The sequence below is a fragment of the Aspergillus ruber genome, assembly GCF_000600275.1.
Source record: "Aspergillus ruber CBS 135680 unplaced genomic scaffold scaffold00029, whole genome shotgun sequence".
Lineage (NCBI taxonomy): Eukaryota > Fungi > Ascomycota > Eurotiomycetes > Eurotiales > Aspergillaceae > Aspergillus > Aspergillus ruber.
Window position 1 is genome coordinate 122053 of NW_024467325.1, and position 25672 is coordinate 147724.

The 25672-nt window shown below is 48.9% G+C and overlaps 14 protein-coding genes and 5 non-coding genes across 19 annotated transcripts; 9 read left to right on the forward strand and 10 right to left on the reverse strand.

The window, feature by feature from the left end:
- The first annotated feature begins 156 nt into the window (after positions 1-156).
- EURHEDRAFT_203472 (uncharacterized protein) lies at positions 157-607 on the forward strand. Its single transcript, XM_040777943.1, has one exon. The coding sequence runs from the start codon at positions 196-198 to the stop codon at positions 490-492; it is 297 nt and encodes a 98-aa protein (XP_040635757.1). The 5' UTR covers positions 157-195; the 3' UTR covers positions 493-607.
- Positions 608-1091: 484 nt separating this feature from the next.
- EURHEDRAFT_t140 lies at positions 1092-1163 on the reverse strand. The gene has a single exon. It is a non-coding gene; the product is annotated as a tRNA-Ala (tRNA).
- A 59-nt stretch (positions 1164-1222) lies between these two features.
- Positions 1223-1973, reverse strand: EURHEDRAFT_415773 (uncharacterized protein). Its single transcript, XM_040782780.1, has one exon. The coding sequence runs from the start codon at positions 1830-1832 to the stop codon at positions 1314-1316; it is 519 nt and encodes a 172-aa protein (XP_040635758.1). The 5' UTR covers positions 1833-1973; the 3' UTR covers positions 1223-1313.
- Positions 1974-2005: 32 nt separating this feature from the next.
- EURHEDRAFT_533209 (D-2-hydroxyacid dehydrogenase family protein) lies at positions 2006-3953 on the reverse strand. Its single transcript, XM_040787238.1, has 2 exons — positions 3551-3953; positions 2006-3126 (listed from the first exon to the last, which is right to left on the reverse strand). Exons 1-2 carry the CDS (start codon positions 3575-3577, stop codon positions 2221-2223), a joined length of 933 nt encoding a protein of 310 aa, XP_040635759.1. The 5' UTR covers positions 3578-3953; the 3' UTR covers positions 2006-2220.
- A 526-nt stretch (positions 3954-4479) lies between these two features.
- On the reverse strand, positions 4480-4553 carry EURHEDRAFT_t139. Its single transcript has one exon. It is a non-coding gene; the product is annotated as a tRNA-Ile (tRNA).
- Positions 4554-5587: 1034 nt separating this feature from the next.
- Positions 5588-6421, reverse strand: med7 (mediator complex subunit MED7; the record flags this gene model as incomplete). Its single annotated transcript, XM_040786609.1, has 2 exons — positions 5588-6100; positions 6158-6421. 2 exons carry the CDS (start codon positions 6419-6421, stop codon positions 5588-5590), a joined length of 777 nt encoding a protein of 258 aa, XP_040635760.1.
- Positions 6422-6574: 153 nt separating this feature from the next.
- Positions 6575-7841, forward strand: EURHEDRAFT_203559 (phosphatase PAP2 family protein). Its single transcript, XM_040777944.1, has 4 exons — positions 6575-6855; positions 6916-7009; positions 7059-7398; positions 7450-7841. Exons 1-4 carry the CDS (start codon positions 6727-6729, stop codon positions 7787-7789), a joined length of 903 nt encoding a protein of 300 aa, XP_040635761.1. The 5' UTR covers positions 6575-6726; the 3' UTR covers positions 7790-7841.
- Positions 7842-7893: 52 nt separating this feature from the next.
- On the reverse strand, positions 7894-9261 carry EURHEDRAFT_463445 (NAD(P)/FAD-dependent oxidoreductase; the record flags this gene model as incomplete). Its single annotated transcript, XM_040784882.1, has 2 exons — positions 7894-8114; positions 8166-9261. 2 exons carry the CDS (start codon positions 9259-9261, stop codon positions 7894-7896), a joined length of 1317 nt encoding a protein of 438 aa, XP_040635762.1.
- Positions 9262-10029: 768 nt separating this feature from the next.
- Positions 10030-10931, forward strand: optE (small oligopeptide transporter, OPT family). Its single transcript, XM_040777945.1, has 2 exons — positions 10030-10219; positions 10268-10931. The coding sequence occupies exons 1-2, from the start codon at positions 10145-10147 to the stop codon at positions 10712-10714; spliced, it is 522 nt and encodes a 173-aa protein (XP_040635763.1). The 5' UTR covers positions 10030-10144; the 3' UTR covers positions 10715-10931.
- A 13-nt stretch (positions 10932-10944) lies between these two features.
- EURHEDRAFT_415779 (Zn(II)2Cys6 transcription factor) lies at positions 10945-13009 on the forward strand. The gene has a single exon (XM_040782781.1). It carries the CDS (start codon positions 11207-11209, stop codon positions 12920-12922), a length of 1716 nt encoding a protein of 571 aa, XP_040635764.1. The 5' UTR covers positions 10945-11206; the 3' UTR covers positions 12923-13009.
- Positions 13010-13126: 117 nt separating this feature from the next.
- Positions 13127-15538, forward strand: EURHEDRAFT_525760 (uncharacterized protein). The gene is made up of 2 exons (XM_040786957.1): positions 13127-14589; positions 14642-15538. Exons 1-2 carry the CDS (start codon positions 13384-13386, stop codon positions 15371-15373), a joined length of 1938 nt encoding a protein of 645 aa, XP_040635765.1. The 5' UTR covers positions 13127-13383; the 3' UTR covers positions 15374-15538.
- A 115-nt stretch (positions 15539-15653) lies between these two features.
- On the forward strand, positions 15654-17032 carry EURHEDRAFT_415781 (F-actin-capping protein subunit alpha). Its single transcript, XM_040782782.1, has 7 exons — positions 15654-15822; positions 15909-15927; positions 16030-16145; positions 16209-16298; positions 16350-16402; positions 16454-16591; positions 16636-17032. Exons 1-7 carry the CDS (start codon positions 15769-15771, stop codon positions 16979-16981), a joined length of 816 nt encoding a protein of 271 aa, XP_040635766.1. The 5' UTR covers positions 15654-15768; the 3' UTR covers positions 16982-17032.
- Positions 17033-17223: 191 nt separating this feature from the next.
- Positions 17224-18123, forward strand: EURHEDRAFT_380448 (PEX11 domain protein; the record flags this gene model as incomplete). Its single annotated transcript, XM_040779298.1, has 3 exons — positions 17224-17449; positions 17545-17708; positions 17770-18123. 3 exons carry the CDS (start codon positions 17224-17226, stop codon positions 18121-18123), a joined length of 744 nt encoding a protein of 247 aa, XP_040635767.1.
- Positions 18124-18297: 174 nt separating this feature from the next.
- On the reverse strand, positions 18298-18371 carry EURHEDRAFT_t138. The gene has a single exon. It is a non-coding gene; the product is annotated as a tRNA-Ile (tRNA).
- A 137-nt stretch (positions 18372-18508) lies between these two features.
- EURHEDRAFT_415786 (putative C6 transcription factor) lies at positions 18509-21013 on the reverse strand. Its single transcript, XM_040782783.1, has 6 exons — positions 20803-21013; positions 20621-20733; positions 20490-20569; positions 19786-20432; positions 18972-19732; positions 18509-18917 (listed from the first exon to the last, which is right to left on the reverse strand). Exons 1-6 carry the CDS (start codon positions 20947-20949, stop codon positions 18662-18664), a joined length of 2004 nt encoding a protein of 667 aa, XP_040635768.1. The 5' UTR covers positions 20950-21013; the 3' UTR covers positions 18509-18661.
- Positions 21014-21186: 173 nt separating this feature from the next.
- Positions 21187-21260, reverse strand: EURHEDRAFT_t137. Its single transcript has one exon. It is a non-coding gene; the product is annotated as a tRNA-Ile (tRNA).
- EURHEDRAFT_415787 (uncharacterized protein) lies at positions 21261-22245 on the forward strand. The gene is made up of 2 exons (XM_040782784.1): positions 21261-21544; positions 21600-22245. The coding sequence occupies exons 1-2, from the start codon at positions 21422-21424 to the stop codon at positions 22074-22076; spliced, it is 600 nt and encodes a 199-aa protein (XP_040635769.1). The 5' UTR covers positions 21261-21421; the 3' UTR covers positions 22077-22245.
- A 673-nt stretch (positions 22246-22918) lies between these two features.
- EURHEDRAFT_380450 (uncharacterized protein) lies at positions 22919-25176 on the reverse strand (the record flags this gene model as incomplete). Its single annotated transcript, XM_040779299.1, has 3 exons — positions 22919-22934; positions 23813-24957; positions 25033-25176. 3 exons carry the CDS (start codon positions 25174-25176, stop codon positions 22919-22921), a joined length of 1305 nt encoding a protein of 434 aa, XP_040635770.1.
- Positions 25177-25350: 174 nt separating this feature from the next.
- EURHEDRAFT_t135 lies at positions 25351-25424 on the forward strand. Its single transcript has one exon. It is a non-coding gene; the product is annotated as a tRNA-Ile (tRNA).
- Positions 25425-25672: the final 248 nt, after the last annotated feature.

Below are 25672 nucleotides of genomic sequence, written 5' to 3' on the forward strand. Positions count from 1 at the left end.
TTGCGGAATAATCAGGCGTGTCATGCAATAACGAATTGCACAAGGGTCTTGCCTTTCACTTTTTGGATTGTTCAACCTGCAGCAAACCCAGGAACGAGCCAGTTTTGCTCGTGCACTTTGAAAGAAAAATGCTGTAAATCTTCCTATTGCCTACTGGTTCAGTACATTATCAGACAACATTCTAGTAGGATCAGCATGAAAATTATGGGACTCCTGTTTCAATCACGAGTGCTGGTCATCGTTCAATTGTTCACCTTGTGTCTGTCTCACAAGCGTGTATCACTCGTCTGGTTCTCTCCATATTCGCAAGAGACAAACGGCACGCCGTGTCGGATGTGCAGTGTATCAAAACGACTCATGCCCATTACCACCTCCCGAGCCATTTGGGATTCGCGATATATGAATCTCCGGTCATTGGATGCTATTCCCTCTTCCGTTCTGATCCAGCCACGTATATGGTGCGACTTGCACTTTCAAAAAAGAAACTCCTAGCTTTTTTTTAGAAGTGAGTCCACTCAAACTTAAAAAATCGAAAGCTCTTGCCATCACACAGTACGTCGAGCACAAAAAGCGTGTATCCACTCTCGGAGTTCATGAAAGAACAGGCTGTACATATGCATTAATAAAGAACTCAAAGATAATCCAATGGCTGACATACCAAATGACTCCGCGAGGACTTGGGCATAGTGATCGGGTTGTTTCTGTGTGACACTGCACTTTACTTTGATAAAGAGAACTTCTATGCCACCTGCGATTGTATAGTGGTCTTAATCTTGCCAGGTCTAGTGATATTGCTTTCAATAAGGACCTCCGGTACGTTGTGCAAAGGCCTACCGAACAGACGAACTATTCTGGTAAAAGCCTATTCGTCTACCAGATACCTGCGTACAAAGTATCGAGCAGGTTGAACTATATAGTAGGCCATGCCCTATCTGGTCGAAGGAGATATACACATCTGGTTTGGTTGTTCCAACTGATGTTGAAGACATTGTGAGGAATCAAGGATGGATGCAAACAGACGAGAAACATAGAAAGAAAAAAAAAGAAAACGAAAAGAAAAAAGAAATTGGGGAGTGAATACCGAAAAAAAATGGACTCGCGGGGAATCGAACCCCGGACCACCCCCATGCTAAGGGGGTATTATACCACTAAACCACAAGCCCATTGTTGGGATAAGGTATTTGTTTATAGTTTTATCAGCCTGCACAATGGTATTATGCAATGACGCATCTCACACCAACTCCGTTCTAGCAGCCATATATTTTACATGTTGAATGCCTAAATGCAGTCTAATATCTTAAAAAAAAAAAAAATTATACACGCTGGCCCCTCTTCAGTTCCTCAATATGCGGATTCAACCAGAACCCCTTCAATTGCTCATCACTCATATCCTTAGCCCCCGAAATCCGTCCCAAACACTTCCCCTCCCCCGCACCACAGGCACACTCAAACGGCTGGTCCATATCCCACTCCGTACTCGGATAAAAGAAGGTAAGCGTATCGCCCTTGTTCAGCGGCCGCTCGTCCACAACCCGGACCTCCATGTTGTGCATATCAAAGACCAGCGACGGCGTGCAGGAGTGGTTGATGAAGACGAGGTCGGAATTGAGTTCGATGTGGGTGTCGGCGCCGGTTTGCACGGAGGTGTAGGCTTTGGGGGCTGGGGTCGCGGTGGTGATTTTGGTGAAGACAGCACCAGCGGGGAGGTCGGTTTGGGAGATGGCAGAACTGGCGAAGGCTTTGGGACTGCGATGGACGTAAAGGAGATCCGGATGGGTTTTTGCGGTGATGGTTGTGGTGGTAGTAGTAGTTTCGACTGCCATTGGAGACATTGTGGCGGTTTTAGAGGATTGAAAGGGTTTGATTGATTTGAATTGACTGTATTAAAGGGATTGGATTGGGTTGGGTTGGGTTGGGAGAAAGGTAAATAATACTTGTAGTGGCTACAGGAATGCTACGGAATAGAGGGGCCGGTATGAAGGGCCGGACAGAGGGGCAGGAATCCAGCCGCGTCAGGCAGAAAATAATACATATCGTCATTGCGAGATTAATTCGCGCTAATACAGCTTTAATTGACTTTAAATTGGTTGTTTCCCTTCTGCCGAGGCGCGGAGATCGTATGCCTCGGTTCATAAGTCCAAACGGGATACCGAGCCGCCTTTCAACTGACGTTGTATATACAGAGGAACAGAGTAATAAACATAAGATAACTGCGCGTGGCTAATTCATCCGTGCTTGCACCTCCTCACCATCCAACCACCGACGCAGGTTCTCTGCCAGTTCCTCATACCACCCATTCAACTGGTCCTCCTCTCCGTATCCCATATGCGGTGACAGAACCACCTCACTACGGCCATCCTGTCCCCAAGCCGTCGTACGCCACGGACTTTCAACAGGCAATGGCTCCGTGTCAAACACATCCAGCGCCGCGCCGCGAATTTGCCCCGCATTCAGTGCTTCCAACAGCGCTGCCTCGTCAATGAGCGGTCCGCGCGAAGTATTAACCAGTAGTGCTGTTGGCTTCATGGTCTCCAGTTCTGTCTTGCCCACGATCCCGCGACTGCGCTCAGAGAGCACATTGTGTAGACTTACTACGTCCGCCCGGCGGAAGAACTCGGGCTTGGAAGATACGGCCTCGAAGCTTCCCGCCGGAAGACCTTGCGCTTGCGCCTGTTCGTCCGCTTTTTCTTGCGTCAGATTGGCCGACCACGCAATAACCCGCATCCCAAGTGCCAGAATGGCAATCCTCGCCGTCTGCGCGCCCAACTTCCCCAGTCCCAGGATTCCTAGCGTCTTCCCCGAGACATTCGTCGCCAAAGGACTCCCCTGCCACCCACCCCTCTTAACCGCCGCATCATCCCTTGCAATATGCCTCGCCAGTCCCAGTATAAGAGCCCAAGTATGTTGCACCGTTGAATGCAACCCCACCGGCCGACCCGTGGTGCCCGCCACGACGACTCCGCGATCGGCACAAGCCTGCAGGTCCAGCGCCAAGTTGCGCATGCTTTCGGTCAAGAGGAGTTTCAGGTTCGGGAGGGCATTGACCACCTCTGCGGGGAAGGGGGTGCGTTCGCGCATGGTCACAATGACATTGTAGGGTTGGAGGCGTTGGATGAGGGCGTCGCGCTGGGTGGCATCGCGGGGGTTGAGGGTTTGGGGGAAATGGGCGAGGTCGATGCGGGAGGAGAGGTGGGCGAAATGGCGCGGAGAAAGGTTTTGGTAGTCGTCGAGAATGGCGACCTTGGGGTTTGTCATTTTGGCTGTGCTGTATTTCGGTTGTACTCTGTGGAATATGAGGAGCGTAGAAGTAATGGTTGCTCTGGATAGAGACAGGTAAAGAATAACTCCGCTACCCCGCTATCGGATAAGTTATCTACAGTGACAGCAGCTGTAGATGTTGTAGGTCGTAATAACATACCAAATCACACAATATCTTAATTCAGACATCATTCGGCTAATTTACACGAAATGTACCTGCAGTATACAATCCGGGGCTTCGTACTCTATACTAGGAAGTATAGCTTCCCGAAAGGGTTATGCTCATCCTTACCACCTCTTTTCTCTCCAAATAATCCATTACTTTGTCTCTATCTATTTAAGGTGAAGCTCCATTTTATCAAGGCTGCCAAAGCTTCATCAAGTTTCCTTATTGAGTGCGTGTAAGGCAAACCGATCCCGAATACTTGAATCCTAGGAAGGAATGTTTCAGGCAGCTATACTGCTCGGATAAAGATGCGTCAGACTGCATCGTGTACAATTTTACTGCAGTTGACATAGAAGATGATGTTTGTACGGACGAATATGGGAGCGTCACTACATCCAAGCCAGATCTGGACTGTCTAGCTCCCAGACCGCTCAATTTTCGCGATGGGGACCGGATTTCCATTTCATGATAGCACATCTCAGCATTTCCGCTTTCATGTGGACAAAGAGTCGAATTAATCGTACAAAACGCCAAGTTAGAGTGCACACCCTTTCTTGGTAATTCTCAAAACATTTCGAAGAAACATCCCTGAATTTGGTGAGACATCATGATATCAAAGAGGCTGTATAGACCGCTGCATCCCCAGGATGACCATAGAATCCTTGGACTACTCCGCTAGCAAGGCGTGCATCATAGTATTACATTAGATGCTGAAAGAATTTCCAGTAAGCAGGGCAATCGGGTTCTGCTAGCCCGATATATACTATTTTCTCTTTGTCCATTATTTCATAAGTTCGCTTGACATATTACACGGACACAAAATTGGTAGCACCGACTTAATATACTAGCACATTTTAGAGTGCTGTATTATATATATTATATCCTATGGCAGCGCAAAATTTATTGTGCCAGTATTAGGGCTGTCAACACATGACTACATAATATATCACAAAATAAATTAAAAAAAAAAAAAAAAACCTGTTGAGTACGACCAAACAAAAAACTCACCCCCAAAACAACAAGCCACAAGATACGAAAACAAAAAAGCAAAAAAATGGTCCCGACGAGGGTCGAACTCGCGACCTTGGCGTTATTAGCACCACGCTCTAACCGACTGAGCTACAGGACCCAATTGGTTGAAGTATTTCAGTCAATACTGATACACAAGCAAAATATATAATGCTTTGTAGTATTGCTACTACTTTCGAGCTTTAAGGGGTGGTTTAAAGGTCACCGTACCGGGGACCTCGCAAAGAATTTGTTGATTCTGGATTTAATATTGCCGTAATGCTTCAATTGCACGATGGGATTACGCGGGGACACGGCAGGCTATCAGAAGACAAACTCAGCTGGAGTACGTACGCAGAATGCAAGCTACCGGTGCACATTGGGTGAACGAGGGCTCGATTACCCAGCAGAATATGACAGCTCTACATGTCCGAAGGCAAACTACGCGCAGAAAAATCTTTGGCATAGATATTCAATAATAATATTCTCGTATTCATAGTGACTATCTATTTGAGCAACTTTTCGAGCAATGGTACCTAAGCAGCCAATGTTAGCGGTTGTTTTCAACGTGTGGCTTTCCATTGGCAGTCATGCATGACAGCTTCCATTTCAGATATTTATGCACAGTCAAATCAAAAACCATAAAGTGGTTTAATATGGGGTTGAAACAAAGAAATAAGGCATAATCATCATTTGAAGACAGCGAAAAGAAATATAATTAAGAACTTACCCAATCTACATAGTTGAAGTCGGTTCGAGCAGAGCAGCAGGTTGGTATTCATGAAACTCAACCTGAGAGATTGACAATCAATTCTCAATGCTGCACGTCGCTTGCGCTCTCAAGGCACAAGCCCAATGCAAGTTGTCGACGAAGGTCAGGTGAAAGCTTGGAAAAGTTAAGACTGGATCCGGCGAGAGTTTTTAAAGCCGCGATATTAGTGCGACACGTGACTTAGGCGGATAGAGTATTGATCCGCCTTGGCGTGTGTTGCCTGAGGTGTATTCAAGACAAGGATGGTCTCAATTTCCAGAGATAACCGGACTGCTGCCACTCGACTTATCCGTAAAAGAGAACCGCAAAGGTACAAGGGCCACTCATCTGCGATGTGTTTCTCGTAGAGAGATGAAATGCGGTTGACACTGGAACGGGTCGGATTATTCGTCCATCAGGCCCCATACTAACTGCGACTCTTCTGTAGACTGGTCGGAATTTGAAGGCTTGCCGCTATTTTTGGAATCGAGAGTAGTATCCGCGTCAATTCCTTCAGCCTTCAACTGCTCGAGAGTACCTTCAATATCAGCCTTCACTTTATCCATCTCTCGGATTTCCTCCCTAGTCCGGTCCAATTGTTCTTCCATCATCATTATGAGAGATTCGCGTGCTTGGTGCGGTCGGTAGAGGTTCAGAAGGTGATGAGCGTTGATGAATAGATTGCGCAGGTCTTCCACTTTCGACTCAAATTGTTCCGGCGCCACTGAGAGGACGCCGACAAACTCGAGGAAGTTTAGGAGAAGGGATTTGCTGATTTTGAGGAGGTAGTAAGCGTGGTTAAGCGGCTGCGAGGGCCTCGAGGGCGATTCGGGAGTGGCTTCTTCGGTGGGTGGTGGTGAGGAGGGGTAGAGTTGTTCGATGCCTTGTTCTTTCAGGGAGGGGAGGGCGGTCGAGAGCTGTGCAAATAATGTGTAAGCAATACCGCCAGACAAGAGGAGCGAGAAGAAGCGTACATTTTGCAATTCTCCAAAAACACTGTAGTGTCCCGTAGTAGGAATCTCTGGCGGGACGAGATAACGAAGCTCCGGGGGTAGATCCAGCGCGCGCAATTCAGCTGGAGTCCATTTCTTCGTGTGTAATTTTCCATCTTCTCCTTTAGAAGCTTCTTTTTTTATTCTCTCCAGTCTCTTGATATTGTCCGTGTTGAAGTGCTTCCACAACGGCGGCGGCGGCGCAAACGCGGTGGTGAGAGCTCGTTGCTGTCCGGCTTCGGCCATTCTCGGTCACCTGGAAGCAAGCCAATAGCTCACACCCAGAGGTGTATCTGTAAAGGAGACCAAGAAGAGTGATCAGAAACAGTGACTGAATGTGGAAAGCCAGGAGAAGAGAGAAAGAATAGAGGAATGCTGATGCGATACCGCAACCATTGGCCCGTGCACACCGCCGTCTCTCGTGACGAAGCTCTCAAGTCAAGACGAACTCTTCAAACTCAACTCGATTTGCGAGACTCGTTACTATTCTTGCAAGATATGCAGTGTGGAAATCGAATTTCTGGTCCAATTAGTTGATCGGTTTATCCGGAATGCCTCGCAATGGCTCGGCTGCTGGCTCAGCGCAAACCGGAGTGGGCGGCGCTTTGAGTCGGTTCTCGCGACGGTCTCACGTTGTGGATTATATCGCATTGGGATGCCTTGTGGCTGGATGGGTTCTGGTTCGTGGTAGCTATCTAAACCAATGTTTTCAGTGGCTGATAAGTTATCTAAATGTACAGATCCAGCTCTTTGTCCACCCCTTCCATCGCATGATTATACTCGACAACAAGTCCATTCAGTTCCCCTTCGCAGTGACGGAACGGGTGTCTGTTGGTTAGTTACCGATAGATAAACTAGAGCTCCATATACTAATTGAATACAGTATGGTCGATTGTCTACGCCGGACTATGTCCACTCCTTATCTTCATCCTCTGGGCTGCCATGTTCCGCCCCGGCTCGCACAAAGTCCATGTAACGATTCTCGGATTCCTCGTGACGCTGATCCTCACATCATTTTTGACGGACGTGATTAAGAACGTGGTTGGAAGACCTCGCCCGGACTTCATTTCGCGATGTATACCCCAGAAAGGGACGCCTGGCGACACCCTGGTAGCATGGACGGTTTGCACGCAAACGAATGATCATATTCTCCAAGATGGATGGAGGAGTTTCCCAAGTGGCCATAGTAGCTTTTCGTTTGCTGGCCTGGGTTACTTGGCATAGTTAGTACTCAGTCAAATACCTCCCAAACACTACTGACACTGTAATCGCAGTTTCTTCTGCGGCCAGATGCATGTGTTCAGACCTAGAGCAGACCTTGGCCGATGTCTCCTAGCCTTTGTACCCGTGTTATGTGCATTGATGGTCGCTATCTCCCGTCTCAACGATTACCGGCATGATATCTACGATGTAACCTGCGGTTCAATCCTGGGGATTCTGGTGTCTTACTTCTCTTACCGGCGCTACTATCCTCCATTGTGCTCTGTGTCATGCGACATTCCGCATGAAAAGGACATGGATGGCTTCTCCAGAGTCGCCGCTGACGAGGAGCAACAACTCGATGATATGAGTGGAGAGACATACCGGCTTGGAGAGCAAGGGACATCACATTAGACGTTCTCGAATTCGTGTAGATTTCTTTAATGGTACCCTAATCAACTTGGAATAATCAACTTAGAATTGGGAGATTGAAATCTTGTCCTCATTATTTACTACCATTACAGCTTGGAGTTATCTCTATGCCTGACATTCGTCCATTCCTTGACATCGTGGAAATCCATAACCTTGTTGGGCCCACCGAATCTCCCCAGAGTATCTTTCCAGTTTCTATTCTTGCCAATCTCTGGATCCCACTTGACAAGGTCGTGGATCTTCGGAGCAACCTTGTCTTCCAGGGCGTCGACAATGATACCTCCGATTGAGGGGAGATATTTGAAGCCTAGTAGAATAGTTAATTTCGTATCCCATACACGACAGGATAACAACATACCTCTCCCAGAAGCACCACAGCCCAAGATCAAAGAAGGATGATGAGGATGACGGTCGATGATAAACTCGCGATTCGGTGTATCAGCACACCAGCAAATCCTGGCAAAGCTGAACGGTCGATTCGCCAGCTGGGGCATGGTCTCCGATAGAAGAGCCCTGACTCTCGCTTCCGACTCCTTTGGCACCTGAGTTCTCTCAAACGGAATGCTTTGCGGCGTCCCGTCGGCCGATTGTTCCATGTTGGTGTATCCAGGATGTTCATCGCAGATCTTGATCTCTCCATTTTCTTCGTCCGGTTCGAAGAAGAAGCCCTTTTCGATGTTGAAGATCACCGGGAGATTTTTGTAAAGAGTCCGTTCCTCCGGACTCAAAGCGATGTGCACCAGCGTCCATGCAGTCGGACGCAATTGCTGCTTGAAATCCAAGAACTGACTGGCACTCGCACCAGCACACATGAATGTCTGCTCCGCACGCCAGATCTTACCATCTGCCGTGACAGCACCCTTGACATCGTTGTTCTCGAAAATAAGCGTAATAACCTTTCCCTGTGGTGTGCCTGTAACGAACTTCACACCAAGTCTCTGCGCCTCCTCCGCAGCAGCAACCAGTGCATTCCGTGCATGAGCCCACCCGGCCCCCGAACGATGAAAATACCCCCTCCAGTTTGGAAATCCACCCCTCAACACCCCCGACGGCGCCAATTGCCGAAAATCGTCCGGCTTCGACAACTCGACCAAATTCGGATCACCTTCCGGTCTCACCTTAACGCCTAGCCTATCCAATCCAGCCGATGTAGAGGCCGACATAAGCAGACCCGTATCGTGATAGTACGGCTTGAATAGCGGGTCATTGTTCCAGCCTTCAAAGGCCTGTCGTGCTAGAAGCTCGTTGATTTCGATCTCATCTTTGTTGGTGCTGTACTGGCCCGAGGAGATGATTTTGTTGACGTCGTTGCCGGCGGAGATGGCGGAGGGGACTGGGTAAGGGTCTAGAGCGGTTACGTTTGTGTATCCCCGGCGTGCGAGATGGAGGGCTGTTGAGGAGCCCCAGGTGCCGGCGCCGATGATGAGGAGGGGGGATGATTTGGAGAGTGTCATGGCAGATATAGATTCTCTCGGGTCCGGGAGAAGGATGGATAAAATATGATCAGATACAATTGATAGTTAGTAATTTCTAGAGAGCGATAATTGCCGTCTTTATAGCTGCGGTTGTGCAGTGGTGCGATAATGTGATGCATAATGGGACTTTGGCAATGGTCCGATCGATAACGGTGGGAAGGTCCACGCGATGCTTGACTTTGTTTATACGGAGTATATGCAACAGTCGGGGTAGACCCGACCAGTCACTACGGTACAACCCAATCAAAGAACGGATTTCTCCGAATATCAATACAGGGCTGGGATTGTATTAAGCCAAACAGTTAAGTGTTGTATCGTTCCTCTCCTCGCTTACCACAACAATCCTGTGCACTGCGATTTCACCTATCACTCTCCTAGCTGTTCGTCGCTTGGTTTTTACTCTCTTTCGGGTATTATTTATTCTTTAATGAACCAAATTGTACTGGCCCAAGTACTTGTTCGAGCGATATCTCGAGTATGGGTACCCTCAGGGCACGGACTCTATCTTATCTACCGGGCATATCTCTCAACGATAGCGACTCTGGGATTCATTCAATATGCTAGGACAGTGAAAAGAAAAACAGTGGTTGTCAAGAACCATAAAGGGAGACCATGGCCTTCAGTTCGCTGAGTGGCGTCCTTCAAGTCTACTTCCTAACGACCACATTTAAAGCTAGGCATGATGGCTCGTAACGATATTCAGAGCCAACCTCACGATGTGGAAGAGTGTCTGAGATGCGTCCTTGCAGGATAATGGCACCAAGAAGACGCCCATGACTACATATGAAACCGCGGATATCGCCATTGGAGAAAGCAGCCACCATTGATTCGAATAACTCTCCGTATCTCGAGTTTCGGGCAAATGTACCAAATACAAATGATTCTATACTGCCTGTCCACACGTTTGGGGTGTGGTTTTGGCGTTGTCTTCACTTTGGTGAGTGCTGCCATGCTTATATGGAGAAATGTTACTGACAATATGCAGGTTGAAGCAGGTGTACGTCAATTTTTCTTCATGCGATATCTCAGCGTGGCTATTGCTTCGTTCGTAGTGCAATTGATCAGTTACCCCGTCGGATACTTTGCAAAGGCGTTGCCTATCATGAAGGTCCGCGTTCTTGGTCGGGAATGCTGCATTGTTCTAAACCTCGAATCGCGGTGCAAACCCTATTATCGACGGCTGAGAAATTTTTGGGTATTAGTTCTTCATGTACGCTTCTATCGGAGTCCTCTGCTGGTACTGGCTTCCCGAGTACATTCTCACGAGGCTCGGTATCTTTGCTTTTATCTGCTGGGCAGCTCCAAGTATGTTTCCATTCATTTCCTCTGGACATCTCACTGCACTAGCATGTCAAATCAGACAACAAGATGGTCAATGACTTGGCATGACGACCGGACAGGCCTTGGTTATCTTCCTACGACATTCGACTAGAGTCAGATCACATACAGCACTTGGTCTGCGTATAGGTTGTCGTGTCACCAATACCCTATTACAACAATACCTAGTACACTTCATGTCTTCCGATATGGCTCCGACACATATGACAACACCGGCTTCCCTTGTACGGAGAACTGTTCATAGTCAGTCAATTGGCCAATCAACATGGCGGGTTCCTGCGGGGGTGGCGAGGCTGTTCTTATTGGCCAAAGAAAAAGTCCGGAGCGGAGCTTATCAATCGGTCCGACGTCCACTCCACCACCGCCTTCGTCCTCGGCTTTGCTACTGTATTTGTACTTGCCTTTCCTCATTTTTTGGCTGTCTGTTCTTGCTAACCGGCCGCTGTAACAGTCGCTGCTTGACCTGACAGAATCGTTGAACCTTTCGTCTCAGTTTCATGCCAACCAGCGCTGCTCCACGAAGGATCGTCGCACTTGGAGCTTGACCCATCGAAAATAGGCAATGTAAAATCCCTAAGCCGGTGGGATGCCGCGTCGAAAGGCCGCAGACCGCGTGGGCCCGGTCAAGACTCGAACCCACAACGGGTGCAAAGAATGTCGTGCGAGTCATGTCCGCTGTGATACGAAGAAACCGCTCTGTACACGATGCCAGCAGAAAGGGCTTCCCTGTTCGACTCAACTGGTCTTGAAATGGGAATCGGACTTTGCTATTCGGGGGTTGGCATTTGGACGATCTGGGGTTTGGAGCAAGACTCGTGGACAGGGGAAGCAGTCGCTTAGGTCGCCGGCGGAAGAGCAGGAGTGGTGTTCTATCCCTCTTGTACAGACTTGGGGCTTCGTGAATAGCGGAGTGTCGATGTTTGAACAGCCACATCAAGTGGACGTTGCGTCTGATGAGCCCAATACGCTGGTAATTCATGACAATGACCAAAGAAGTCGGTTCATGGATGATGTGGAATGGATACTACCTCTCGAAGTTGCTGAATATGGATATGCATTACCCAAACTCACAGCACCGGTATCGCTGTTCCCAAATCTCACTGAACCGGGCCAAGGGCGACTGTTTGAGTACTACCTCCAGCAGGTCTGTCCTCGGACTACGGCGAGCTCTAAGTCGTCATCGCCATTTGCGTCTGTGATTCTGCCTTTCTGCATGTCTGCGTCTCCAACCATATTCAAGGCAATTCAAGCGTTGGGGGCATGTCACTGGTCTCGGTTTGATTCGAATCACAGTGCCATAGCTCTCCGTTGCAAATCTGAGGCTCTACGAGATCTTCGTTATGCACTTGCTACCAAGGGTTCTTTGACTTGCTCGACCGAACCCGAAGTATTGGTTACCATGATGATGCTGTGTCTGTATGAGATTGTGGACAACTGTGATCAACACTGGACAATTCACTTGAAAGGCGCCAAAGAGTTGATTCGCCTGAAGAGGCAACGGCAAGGAGACTTATCCCGACATGGGGGCTCCCAAGACCCAGTATCAGCATTTGCAGAGCTTTTCTTCGCGTTCCAAGATGTCATGGGTCGCACCGCTTGTGGAGAAGAGGTGCTGTTTGGCAATGACTACTGGTCAGAAAATGACCAGAACATTGATCTTTGGATGGGATGCAGTCCAGAATTGGTGTCGATACTGTCGTCGATAACAGAAATGAGCCGGACAAGGAGACAGCTTACTTCGAACTCTGCGCGAGATTCATTTACCTTGCGAGCAGCCTCTCTAGAGCACAGACTTGAGAATCTGGTGCAAGAAATTGGCTATGTCAATGGTGAAGACGAAACTCTTCAATCGGCTGCAGAATTGAAACGTCTAGCTGCCGTGTTGTACTTGCACTGTGCATTGTACGGTGCATCGCCATCAACCCCGTTGGTTGTCGAATATGTTCGGAGTATCTTCCGGCTTGTCTCTAACCTACTCGACCAAGGCTCGCTAGTCAGCATGACATGGCCGGTCTTCGTGGCAGCCGTGGAACTCGACCCGTTTGATGACGAGCTTTGGCTGAACGTGGACAGTGGCTCGACAGTTTATGGAAGACCGCTCGTTCTACGCGCACTAGCCGCGATGGCCGAATCAAGTGTCTCGAATGTGGCTCGTACAAAAGCCGTCATTTCCAAGGTGTGGCAGGCTCGAGATAATGATATGATCAAGGGTTCTCCTACAGATACGTCGAGAGATCCTTGGAAGTGTAATGATTGGGAGTGGTATGTGGCGCCGATTAGCACAGCTATGAGCTTAGCATAGAATGCCTTTATGTGGCTATGATGATACCGTGTGCGAAAATTGAGTATATAGACTTTATTCAGACATAAATATCACAAAATAACCTACATTTCTTGACCCTGTGTATACAATAGCCGCGCGCCAATCAGGTGCGGGGCATGGTATCACATGATTCGCCGCGGACGTCACGGCGATCGCGATTGAGACTCGATCTTCCGACCATCTTGACTGTGACACGGCCATCTCACAACATTCCACGCGACTATATATAAGCATATCGGATCCTCAAGCATTGTACCTAAGTCCACACAGAAAACACGATTGTGATTGACCATATATTCGCCGTTCGACCGACCGAGGCCAGTTATTCACCGCGATTCCCCGACCCTGCGGACCCTTTCCACATCATTCCACGATGCTCTGCAGCGCTGCATGCATTTGACGGTGAAATTTGATGTACGAGGCTTGCCGTGGTGCCCAATATGACTCCGCCCACAACTCCATCGACACTGTCCCATACTTTGCCCGCTAAGCCATTCGAGAGCAAGTTGAGTGAGCAGCTCTTACAGAGCCAGAGTGGTGACGCTGGGACGGGCAACTCTACGGATATTATCAGGACCAACACCAATAATCAACTTGGTGGACCTCTTTTGGATTCACCCAGATTACACTCATTGCCAGATGCGCCCAAACCGGTTTCAATTTCTCAGCGACAGTCGGTTTCGGATGAAGCGAGCATCGTCCATTCAGCTTCCAGCAAAGATGACAGTTCACTTTCATCCACACCCGCCACACCACAGCGTCCACCTTTGAATCCACAAAATCTAGCGTTGAACCTTCCTCCCAGACTCTCCGGTTCCCCCGCTACAGCCCAACGTGCACCACTCTCGCCAAAGCTCGACTCCTCGCAGATCTACAGTTCGAGATACGGATCTCCCGGCTCAGTTCTTCCTCGACGATCACGGGGTCTTGATTTCTCGCGTGCCTGTACGAATTTACATCACTCTACCCTCGCAGAATCTTCGCCGGAGTCGTCGCCTACAATCGGTGCTCGGGGAGTGGCGATTCCACAACGTCGTGGTTCTCCAAGCGCAGCATCTGCAGCGCCGTTTTCGACGTCTGGCCCAGTTGATCGAACAGGGATTTCCAGCTCGGTATCCAGTGTAAATATGATGGATTCGGATACAAGTACCAGCGAAGAGGAGGACGATGAGCCGATGGGAGGGGATAAGGATGACATGATGCTTAGCACGCCTCAAGCAAACAAGATGGGAACTGGACCGAGTCCTTTTGCGGTTGGAAACGTTCCGAGTCCAGGAAACGACTGGATGGGCGGCTATTCACACGCAGCGGCCAGCCTTCTAAGTTTCCAACGTGCTCGTTTCCGCAAGGGACGCAGTAGGACTCGACACAGTTCTAGCAGTGCAAGCGGGAGTTCCAAGCAGAGCCCCGGGCCGCTTTCCCCACCTGTGATGAAGAGCATCGAGAATCCTCATGGGGGCTATTTTGGGGGATCAAGACATGGAGTGCAACCTCGACGTGAGAGCTTGAGCATGGGCACTCGGGATCTGCGTCTTTCCGATCTCAGTGACGATGGAGAGCGTGCTCGAAGTCGCAGCCCTGCCCGTGGTGAAGGAGGACCATTGGGGGTCATTCGACGTGCTGTCACGCGACGAGGAAGTTTACTGGTAGGTTTGCATTTTTCTGGGTGTCTCGAATGTCGGCTAACGTCTCGCAAAGCCGAAAACAAAAACGTTTGCTCGAATTCGGGCTGCTCTTATTGAAGAGTCTTCTCCTCTTGATTGCGAGTCAAAACGTGAATCGGAAGTAATACGGCAGGTTCGCGAGAGCGACCCGGCACCACAAAAGTCACCGGACCTGTTGCAACCAACCGAATCGGACAGGGTAGTATCTGGCGCAGACGACACACCTTCAAAAACTGCCACTCGGCTCGGGAACGCATTTAGTGAAGAATCCACTCGAGGATATTGGAATTCGTTTGATGACCGCTACCGCACACCTCCCCCGCCGATACGCCCAGGCCCTCCATCGGCTTCGGAAGATGACTTGGCAATGGACATGACGCCATCTACATCGACTTTTGAATTTGCCAAGCCTTTTGAGCGGCCCAGTTCACGGGGTTCGCTACGTAATGCAGCGCAGCCTACTGCCATGCAAGAATTTAAACGAAAGCGCGGTCGCGAAGACGATTTCGATCCTAATCTTTTCAAACGGCGGGCCGTTTCGCCCAGCATGAGTGCCCAGAGCAGTCCGGTGATGCCAAACTCGCCAGCGATGAGAGATACAGGATCTAATATCTGGGGTCCGCCGCCCAAGTCTAATCTCGGTTCACTCTTCCCAGACAGTAACCCTCGCAATAGTAGTAGTCCACATACAGGGACATTGAAGCGGGTTGGATTGCAGGGTATGACCGAGGCCAATGATTCGCTTATGAACATGAGTATTGAATAGTTTGCTTTTGTTATCTGCTTGCTTTCTGCTGTTTTCTGCTGCTTTTGCATCTTTATCGTCTCTTAGCGCGGTGTTATCGTTGGCGTTTTTGGGCATTTGGCGTCTGGTGATGGATTTGATGTTTATATACTAGCATAGTTTAATCAATATATACCATACATCTGCAAATATTCCGCGTTGCACAGCAGAACACTGCATTGTAGATAGCCGCATTGATCCACGTGCACAAGGCCCGCGCTTATCGCGCTAGAGCTCCGTCTCCGCTGTTGACACCGAGCATCTATCGTTGCGCTGGCAGTTGGAATCTCTCTTTCATTGTTATATGCTTGATCTGTTGGAACTCGCTCATTTCACTTTATCTCAAACGAAAACACGAATAACCACGATACTGTATCATGTCTACCGTTGAGCTGGCCTCTTCGTTCATTGAGGGTGCCCCGCCAGGCGAGGTATGCGTCCAGACCAAACCATGGAGCATCCCCTGTTCTTTTTCGGTTCTTTCACAGAAACAGATCGCTAATACTGGATTTTCTAGCTTTCCGATGTCGTTGCCGGTACCGTCTCCCTCCTCCCTTGGCCCTAACACCCAATACCCGACACCAGCTTCCCCGCATCCACCCCCGAATAAGACCCATGCTAAACATCCGGAAACATAGACGTCAAAGCCCTGACCTCTGAAGAGGGCGATCTGATCCCCTCGCTCGCACCCGCGTTCGAACGATACAACGAGACACAATTGGCGACTGTTAAGCTGCCAGGGGCTAGTCAGGAGGTATGCGACGCGATACTGAGGACTGAGGTTGGGCTACAGGTGCTAATGAGGCTGTTGGTATAGGTGATTGTGAGCGAGTTCAACAAGTTGGAGGGGAACCGATACTTTGATGTTGAGAGTCAGACTTCGTTTGAGGTTGACCATGTCACGCAGGTAGGCGAGTCTGATGTGGAAGAGTGGCAGGACAGAGCTGATACGGCGTAGGAAGCTTCTGATGCGCAGTCATATGTTTTGGAATCGCAAAATGCGGACCTGATGTGAGTGTTAGCCCGGTTGGAGTGTGCAAGGATGTGTGCTAAGTGACGCAGTAAATCCCTTCTCAAATCTCTATCCGTACATGCCACCGAACACTACCCCAGCTCCTCTTACGGAGTGTACCCGACTGCGGACGACTCTGCCGTTGCCATCTTGCTTGTTGCGAACCGATACTCGCCAAACAACTTCTGGTACGTCATTCTACCCTTATATATGGCCATAGCTAACGGGACAGGAACGGCCGCTTCCGCGCAATCTACACAATGCCTGTCTCCGAGCCCGCCACAGTGACCGGCAAAGTTCACGTAGATGTGCACTACTACGAAGATGGCAACGTCGCCCTCAACACCACCAAGCCCATCAGCGTGTCCATCTCCTCCCTTTCCGCGGAGACCGTCATCTCCCGCATTGCGGCCGCGGAGCGCGACTACCAGGAAACGCTTAACCGGGCATTCGTGCAGATGGCCGAGGAAGCATTCAAGAACCTGCGGAGACAGTTGCCTATTACCCGGCAGAAGGTGGAGTGGGAGAAGGTTGGAGGGTACCGGTTGGGACAGGACATTTCTGGTGGTAAGCGGTAGATTGCCCGGTGTATTAGTTGTTTATTTGGTAGCTATAGCGAATGTCATCTGAATTGTACAAATGCTGTAAATGGTCTGCACTACATATTTATGCCAAGTCGGGCCAACGCATCGGATAGTGCCGATAAGTTGACACCGCTAGGACTTGCCAACTACAGTTGATAGATACACTGCGCAGTTATATAGAATAGTCTCCTTCTTATCAAGTTATTCTAAATCACATTGAATAACTTATATCAAAAATGGCCCAGGCAAGACATGCATCGCAACCCAAACAAGCCCAACCCCAACAAATACAACAGAAACAACCTTTCCTCAAGCAATTCACCACCTTCACCAAAACCACCCCCGGCTTCGAGCGATCCCTACGCCTACTCCAGGCCCTCTCCCAAATCGCATCAGACCTCTCCTCTCATAATGCCGTATCAGCTACACGGTGGGCGACGGCTAAGTCGCAGATAGCATTGAGTATGCCCCCCACCGGCGCTTTGTCTCGGAATATGATTACATTCAGAATCAATAATTGATATCAATACTATTAAATTGGTACTGACGGGAATCAGCGCGCCGCTACTTCCGCTTCCTGAATTTCATCGACTCGTTCGACCGGGTGTACACTCTCCTCGTGCATGGCGGCGGCGGTGATGTCGGGACAGTGAGTACGATGCTTGACCTTGGGAAATCGAGTGCGTTGGGTACTTATGTGCTGCTTGAGGATTTGACCATCGTACGTTCCCCTATGCTTCACAGGATAGAGATATAGAGAGGATTATGCTGATAAACTGTAGCTCCACGCAATGGGCATATATCCCCAAACACCCTGGTCCAGCGATATCCAAACCCAAGCATATAAATTCTGGTTCTGGGGTCTTGCGCTATCTGTTATTGGGGTGGTTTGGTCGTTCCTTTTCAGCAGTGGCTCCAGTGCTCAATCAAAGAAAGACGAGAAAGCCACGCCACCTAGCACTACGGCTAGCAAAACGCTTATGAAGCGGGTTATTGTTGATGGATGTGACCTTGTGATTCCTGGGTCTTCGCTTGGGTGGATTGACGTGGGGAGTGAGGTGGTGGGGATGTTGATGGTTTTGAGTACGGTTGTTTCAATGGAGGATGTTTGGAGGAGGGCCAATGGCCTGAATTAATTGGGTGAGTGTATATAGTTGAGATATCGAAAATAGTCGGGTTGTGTTACCCTGTAGTTCTCACGCATGTAATACACCCACCAAGTATCAATTGGGTATATTTGAGAGAGCTGAAATTAGATTGGACATCAAAAATAAAACGCTTCTCTAATCCGGATAGAGAAGGACAAAAAATGGTCCCGACGAGGGTCGAACTCGCGACCTTGGCGTTATTAGCACCACGCTCTAACCGACTGAGCTACAGGACCCGCTGTTGAATGACAGGCCGAATTAAAGATTTCTCAGGCAAGCCTCCAATTTTTCTAGATAATTAGTGTATTGTCGATGGATTAACCCCGCCCTTGTTGAATTGACAAAGTCGCTGTGCAAGTAAACACTTGGTGATGGCATTGAGAAGTAATTGTTATTAAATTATATCGTTTATCTCAAACATTGGCAGTCTAGTTGTATGACCATACGTACAGATGTGCAGATATATATTTATGCCCTCAAACTCCAACCATGTTATAACACCAACACCAGTGACAATGTACAAAAATCAAGCATACCGCTCATTCAACGCCTTATCAACCGCACACTTCGCCAACCGATGCAGCTCTGAAACAAAATCCGCAACAAGCCTAATATGAATAACCTCATTTACCGAGGAAAGCTGTCGCAGAAACACCCGCTCCATCATACCCATTGCGGCGCGGAGTAAGGCGAGATCTTTTGTGGCTTGGGGGTCGGAGGGAGTTTGCAGGATGCTGCAGAATATTGCGAGGAGGGCGGACATGGGGTAGAAGATTAAGTGCCTGGTACGTTAGCAGGAAGGAGAGTGGGGGAGGGGTGAAAGTTAAGGGACATACCAGAATACGCCGTCCATGAGGACATGCTCAGCTGTCTCCAGATACATCAATGTTGAGCGACTTGCTTCCACCGACAGAGCTAAGCTCGATCGTACTCCTTCTGTCATCGCACCTTGACCCTGACCCATGGCCCAGGCCTTGCATCGACTACTCGCTTGGTGAATGATCGTCATGCACAGGTGGTAATTTAACCGCAACATGACCGAATGCATGCTAACAGTCGGATCTGGTCGTTCATGGGAAAACGACAATGTTGGCCTCCACTCTTCAGGAACAGAGATTCTCCACCGCTCGAGTTCATCGTCCAGTTCGCGGATTTCCTTCAAAAGTTCTGCGTCTGTTTTTTGATGTGCTTTGAACGAGTATAATGAGCTATACGCCCGAGATTTTATAATTCCCAACCGAAGATCGACAGGGAAGAGCAGGTAATCAGGTAAATTTTGAGAGTCCTGCGGATGTGGAACAGCCATGTACTGCTGTTCTACATAACCGGGAGGCAGCGTGAGATCACAGTTGTCATCAGAAAGCGCAACGGGTTGGCCAGTTCGTAGAGCAATATCCTTGTCGATAATAAAACAGAGCCAAAATACATTTCGAAGGTGTCGCTGTATTCTATCTTCAGGACTTTCTGGTCCCGCAGCTGGAGACGTGGTGGGTCGGTGGGAATGTGTATGTGCGCCTAGCATGTATATAAAGCGAGCCGCGAGAGAAACGAAGTAATTTGCAGAACGTAAGTTTCCTGTCACGAGATCGAATATAGCCTAATGATGTAAGCAATAGACCGTAAGGTATGCGGCCCTGAAAGACCACTTACCAGCATAACGGTCGCCTGCAGCCCATCCAAACTAGCAGACTCTTGCAGAACTTGAGGCAGTAAACATTGTGCCTTGACCGCAAACGCCTCACTATCCACCGGCGGTACATGAGACGGCGTCTGATTCAACCCCGGCGGATGTAATATCGAAGCAAGCGCAATAAAAGAGAAAATACACGCCCTCGCGCTAGCAGGTCTATAAAACCGACTAGAGCTCTGCGGCTGATAAGCAGCCTTGATCGTCTCACGAAACAAGACAAAGTCCAGCACAGGGAAAATAAGCCGCATCAACGCACTCCGATACAAGTCAAAGTAAATATCGACAACCGATTGGTTAGGCAACTCAAAAGGGTTCTGCGTCTGCAGACTCATCAATAGCGCGCTGGAGTTTAGCGCTCGTTGCTTTTCCCATGGTGGTCTGGCAGGACTCAATTTCTCAAATGCAATGCTCTGACCCGTCCGCTGCTGAACCCACTGCTGACCCTCGGGAAGTAGGAACGGTATCCCGGTGATCAAACTGTTAACTCCGAACTCACGGCCGGCAAAATGCAGCGCCACGGACGATGATGCCGGGGCGTGATCGGGAGGCGTGGTCACCACTTCCTCCAGTAAGCTAGTCTCGGAGTTGGCGGGAGACCCTCCAGGCGCTGCCAATAGAAGTCAGTCCTGCACGCAGTCCCACTGGAAGCAATCGGAGCACCTACGTGATTCACCAGCGAAGTTCTCCATCAAGAGCTTCTCGATCCTGCTCAGCCGCTCCGACAAACGACCTGTTTTCTGCGTACTATTATAACATATCAGCAACTGCCAAAGAAGACGAGAAATCAAAACGTACCCAAGACCATTCCCCCGATCTTTCCTCCGTCGCTGTATAACTCTCTCAAAAGTACACGGGATGTTATGATGACTGCACCAGTTACATTGCGGAACAGCCGCATCACATTTAATCTGCAGGCATCCACATCAGCTCAACCCAACCCTAATCATCGGCACATTCTCAAACAGGAAAATGCATACCTTTCTCTTATAGCAACTATCGCAGGCTCTTGCAGTGCGCTTGCGGGCCTGCTGCTCGTCGGACCCTGCCGCTGTGGCCGGGGTGGGGGACCGATCAGTTGCGTATGACGGATCACCGTGGGCGGGGGTTAAGCCTCTATCAGACATATTGACCAACTAGGCATTTCCATCCGACACGGGTGGCTTGAGATGGAGACTATTCAGGGTCCAGATGACGGAACATACTAAAGTGTCACTTCCGATCGCCGCTGACAAAGACGCCAAAGGGGGTTTTCTGAGTCAGCGGAACCGGAGATAACCAGGTGGGTAAATAAAATAAATTAAATAGAGATCGTACTCGTATATGCTGTCGAACAGTAAAAAATAAAAAAAATCACAAAAAAATGGTCCCGACGAGGGTCGAACTCGCGACCTTGGCGTTATTAGCACCACGCTCTAACCGACTGAGCTACAGGACCAATTGTTGAAAAGATTTCCGGTTTCTTGTTATATTTGCCTTTTAAATTGTCAATATCCCATCAGCTCAAGAAAAGTCTTCCACGATGTACTACTATTGGTCATGCCAAATATACGCACTCTCCCCAGATCTACAGACTATACCCTCTACATATCCTCCATTATGCCCCGTCCACATATATGCGTGAGATGCCGCAAAACCAAGCCCGCAGAGGAGTTCCAAAGCCAGGATGCAAAAGCTCCGTTCAAAACTTGTCTTCCTTGTCGAATGTATTTCCGGAAACATGTATCTCTCCCGTATTCTCCCGTGTAATGGATATTGGAGCTAACCTTGTTGCAAGTATTCTTCCAGAGGGCGTTTGCCTCGTTCTCAGCCAAGTGTCAATTCCAAGGAAGAGAAACGGCGACAGAGCACCGATGATTCCCGTGTTGAGGCTGGTGAATTCCAGTCTGAAAGAGGCCAGGTTGCTATTAGTCCATCGCCTAACCGGCCTTGTCCTCTTCCACCTGACCCTTTTGATAGGGGAGAGAATGACCTTGAGAATCAAAATTTGCGCGAACCCGGGTCTACAGTCCCCCAACCCCAATCCCATCCGCCTCCTTCACCTTATTTTGAAACACAGCAAGACCTCTATCAAGGACCAGAGCGCAACTCTGATTTGTCTTGCACTGCACAATCAGAACAAGCCAATTCCATCATTCACCGATTCGCAGACCCATATTCCCTTTCTCTTTTCGCTCTTCCCCAACTTGACCCTGACCGTCTGTGTCCTATTGACGGTTGTACATCTTGTTTTACATACTCCATACGCGTATAAAAAGAGAAAATGAACGCGAAATCTTCATTTCCTGTTCAATATTGATATCTCCAGCACCTGATATTGACGCCAGGGACTATGTCTCTCAAGGAGAGGTGGCAGAATAGCAACAGACAACAAGGACTCAGCGTGTGGTGGTTCATTTTCACAGTTCAAATTATGGATGCTGTAAATTGTAATAATAAAAAATAGATATCATAATCCGCAATGTACCATATGGTGGTTGTGTTTCCTTCATTGGGTTTGTGCTTCTAATCAATCCAGTGCGTTTCTGGTGTAGGATCTCCAGGCCCTCAGATTGAGGCGGCTAAGAGCTAGTAGCTTCAGCCTTCAGACTGGAGTGCATGAGTCTCTGCATTGCCAAAGCGATCGGGACCATCCTCTTGAACAGAGCGAGGTAGACGAGATCCAGAGGAAGAAACCGCGTGCTGAGAGATCACAGAACCATTCCCACCTGGCCAGAGTCTAATTGAGCAGGACGAGGCAAAAGCGGCCGGCAACCATTCAATCGCTGGGTAGTAGTACCCTTATCCTTGCACTTGCTAATCCCAGTACGACTGGAATTATCGGCACTCTCCTCTCTATGACGAAGAACGAAACGAGGAGGACGAGGTAAAAGAGGCCGGTAGTCATTTCGTCTCTGGGGGTGTAGCATCCTTACTGTAATCTTGGCCCTTGTCAGTCCTAGTACGGCTGGGATTATCCACACTTATCTCTGCATGACAGATATCCAACCGCAAGGGATGAGGCAAGAGAGGCCGATAAGGGAAAACCTGTCTCTGTTGTTTGTTGTTGTTGTTGTTGCTGCTGCAATTGAACAGAATAAGCCATGTCCTCAATCATCAGATTTTCACGAACCTAAGAAAGCAAACAGTTAGCTTGACTACTGGTGAGAAGAGGATATGGAAATGAAGGACTTCAAAGCGATTATCTCTGTACGAGAAACACGTCGTGACGAGGACCATCGTATGCCGGTGACGAAAATGGTCTGCGGGCTTTGTCTGGCAGCATGTTGTGCACATCCGGTAAGGAGTGGTATCCATGTTGGAATGTATAGGTAGATATGAAAAGTGAGGACGGTATAGACGTGAGACGTGGAATGCATAAAAGAGTGAAACTGGAGGGCAATATACAATGAATGCCATGTGACGCTTTTTCTTTAACAAACCTCAGCAGATCAACTTCAATCTATGTATGTGCTGCAAAAATTAGAAAAAAAAAAAATATTTAGATATAAAATGATCATGACAGATTCTATTGCTTCACCAACATCGGGCATTGTCTACGGAGAGATAGGGATGACTACACTATATTCAAGATATGAAGCTGCTTATGACTTGGTTTTGCACATGGATGTTAACCACTTAGATATCCAAAACTCAGCAGGATACATGAACCTAATACAGAACCAGAGACGTGCCGCGGGGGATGCAGCATATCCCACCCAAAACAAATATAGAACCATACCAAGCAGAGAGAGATGAATATTTTCAAAATCTAGAGCGAAAAGACTGGCGTTAAAAGAACGCTGCATATGATGAATGAATGCAATTTCAGTCGTCTGCCACTTGCAGACGAGCCGGATTAGCGAGTGAAGAACGTTTTGCGCCAGATGCAAGGAGAAACTGGAGGAAGTCATGAGGTAAGTGAGGAGTCTGTATCCCCCTTGTTATTGGGGATACAGAGAGTACGAACGACAAGATGTACAGCCAGAGTCCCAGCATCTAGAGACATACTTCTCCAAATTCACATCATTCATCGGAGGACGCGGTGGCGGCGGTTGAGAAAAAGAGCCCTGGGGTTGAGGCTCATGCTCAGTAGGATTGGCGGTTCTGACGCGCTCCCGAGTCTCAGCGCCGTGCTCTGTCCGAGGACGCGGCGGCATAGACCGAGAAAAAGATCTGGACTGAGGTCTAGTAGAAGTAACAGTTCTAACCCGCTGATCATGAATCTTAGCGCTGATCTCTATCTGAGGATGCGAAGGCAGAGACCGAAGAGAAGAATCCCGTGACTGAGCTTCACTAGTATGGACAATTCTGATCTGGCGTTCCTGAGTCTCAACGCCCTGCTCTGCTTGAAGACGCGACGGCATGAGCCGCGAAGAATATCGAGACTGAGGTCTAGGCTCAGTAGGAACAGCAGTTCTAACCCGTTGCTCTCGAGACCCCGAGTCTTGCTCTTGAGGACGCAGCGGTAGAGGTTGAGAATTAGCGCCCCAGGACTGAGGCCCAGGTCTAGTAAGATCGATAGCCATCACCCGCTGCTCCCGAGTTTGAGCGCCATTTCTCTGCGAACGAGAATTCAACTTAAGACTAGGCAAAACAGCGATGGAAGGGCCCATAGGTCCAAGTACCATTGAGCGCACGCTTAAACTCCCATCACTTGTCGGAGGACACGGCAGCACTGACTGAGAAGAGCCTCGGGATTGACGCTCAAGTCTAGTCAAATCAAAAGTTCTAACCCGTTGCTCCAAAGACCCAGCACCACGCTCTGTTTGGGGGCGAGAAGAAGAAACCCGTGGCTGAGACGTAGTAGATTCGACAGTGCTATTCTGGCACTCCCGAGTTCCCGAGCGAGGACAAGAGTTCGACTGAAGACTAGGCAAAAGCGCGAATGAAGGGCCCGTCGGTCCAATTACCATTGAGCCGATTTCAATGAGCTGTGGTTCTTCCTCATGGTTATCCTTTTTCTTTCTGTTCGCCTTTTTGCGCTTGGGAGGCTCGACACGGAAGACATTCTGGGTTCCATGTTCCTGTATTTCTCCATGAGAGACGGGCTGAGTAGGACGAGGAAGGATAGGTTGGCAGGAAGTATTGCTTTGCGCCGGCAGAAGTGTACTATCGAAAACAACCACAGTCTCTTCGGATAGCCGCTTTCGACCCTGAGTAGCAAGGAAAAGATATTAGCACCACCCACCACTGCATAAATCCAAACAGGAACAAGGGAAAAGACTAACAGGACGGTAGCGATCCCGACAAGTAAGACAATTCTTAACAGCCGTATTCGCACCCAATCTACGGAACTGGCCCTCGGGTTTAGTCTGGCGGCATGTCGGACAGGTTTTGGTGATAGGAGGTATAGTAATAGGTGGATGAGGCATGTTGATGATACAGATTCTTCATTTGTGTGATGTGAAGGAGAGAAAGAAAATTGTGACAGAGGATCTTACAAAAAAGCATGGCGTATAAAGAGGGCTAGCATACAACGATGGAGGTGATTCACCTTGGTTATTTAGAAGGAGTTTCAAAAGAAGCTCGCTCCCTCCAACCAATTGGGTCCTGTAGCTCAGTCGGTTAGAGCGTGGTGCTAATAACGCCAAGGTCGCGAGTTCGACCCTCGTCGGGACCATTTTTTTGCTCTTTGTCTGCGTAAAATTGATTTTCTATTTTTGCCCATTCACGGCGAAAGGTGGAGCGTTGCGGGTCGGAGGTTCAAGGACTGAAAGTGTCGGGGAAATGGCAAAGAAATACAAATGGTAACGACAGAAGCAGTGAAGGGTGTTTGTCTGGCGAACAAGTTTTGTAGAATAGAGCATGCAAAGACTACTCCGCAAAGACCGAAACGATTTAAAGAAAAGTGAAACAAGGATATCAATA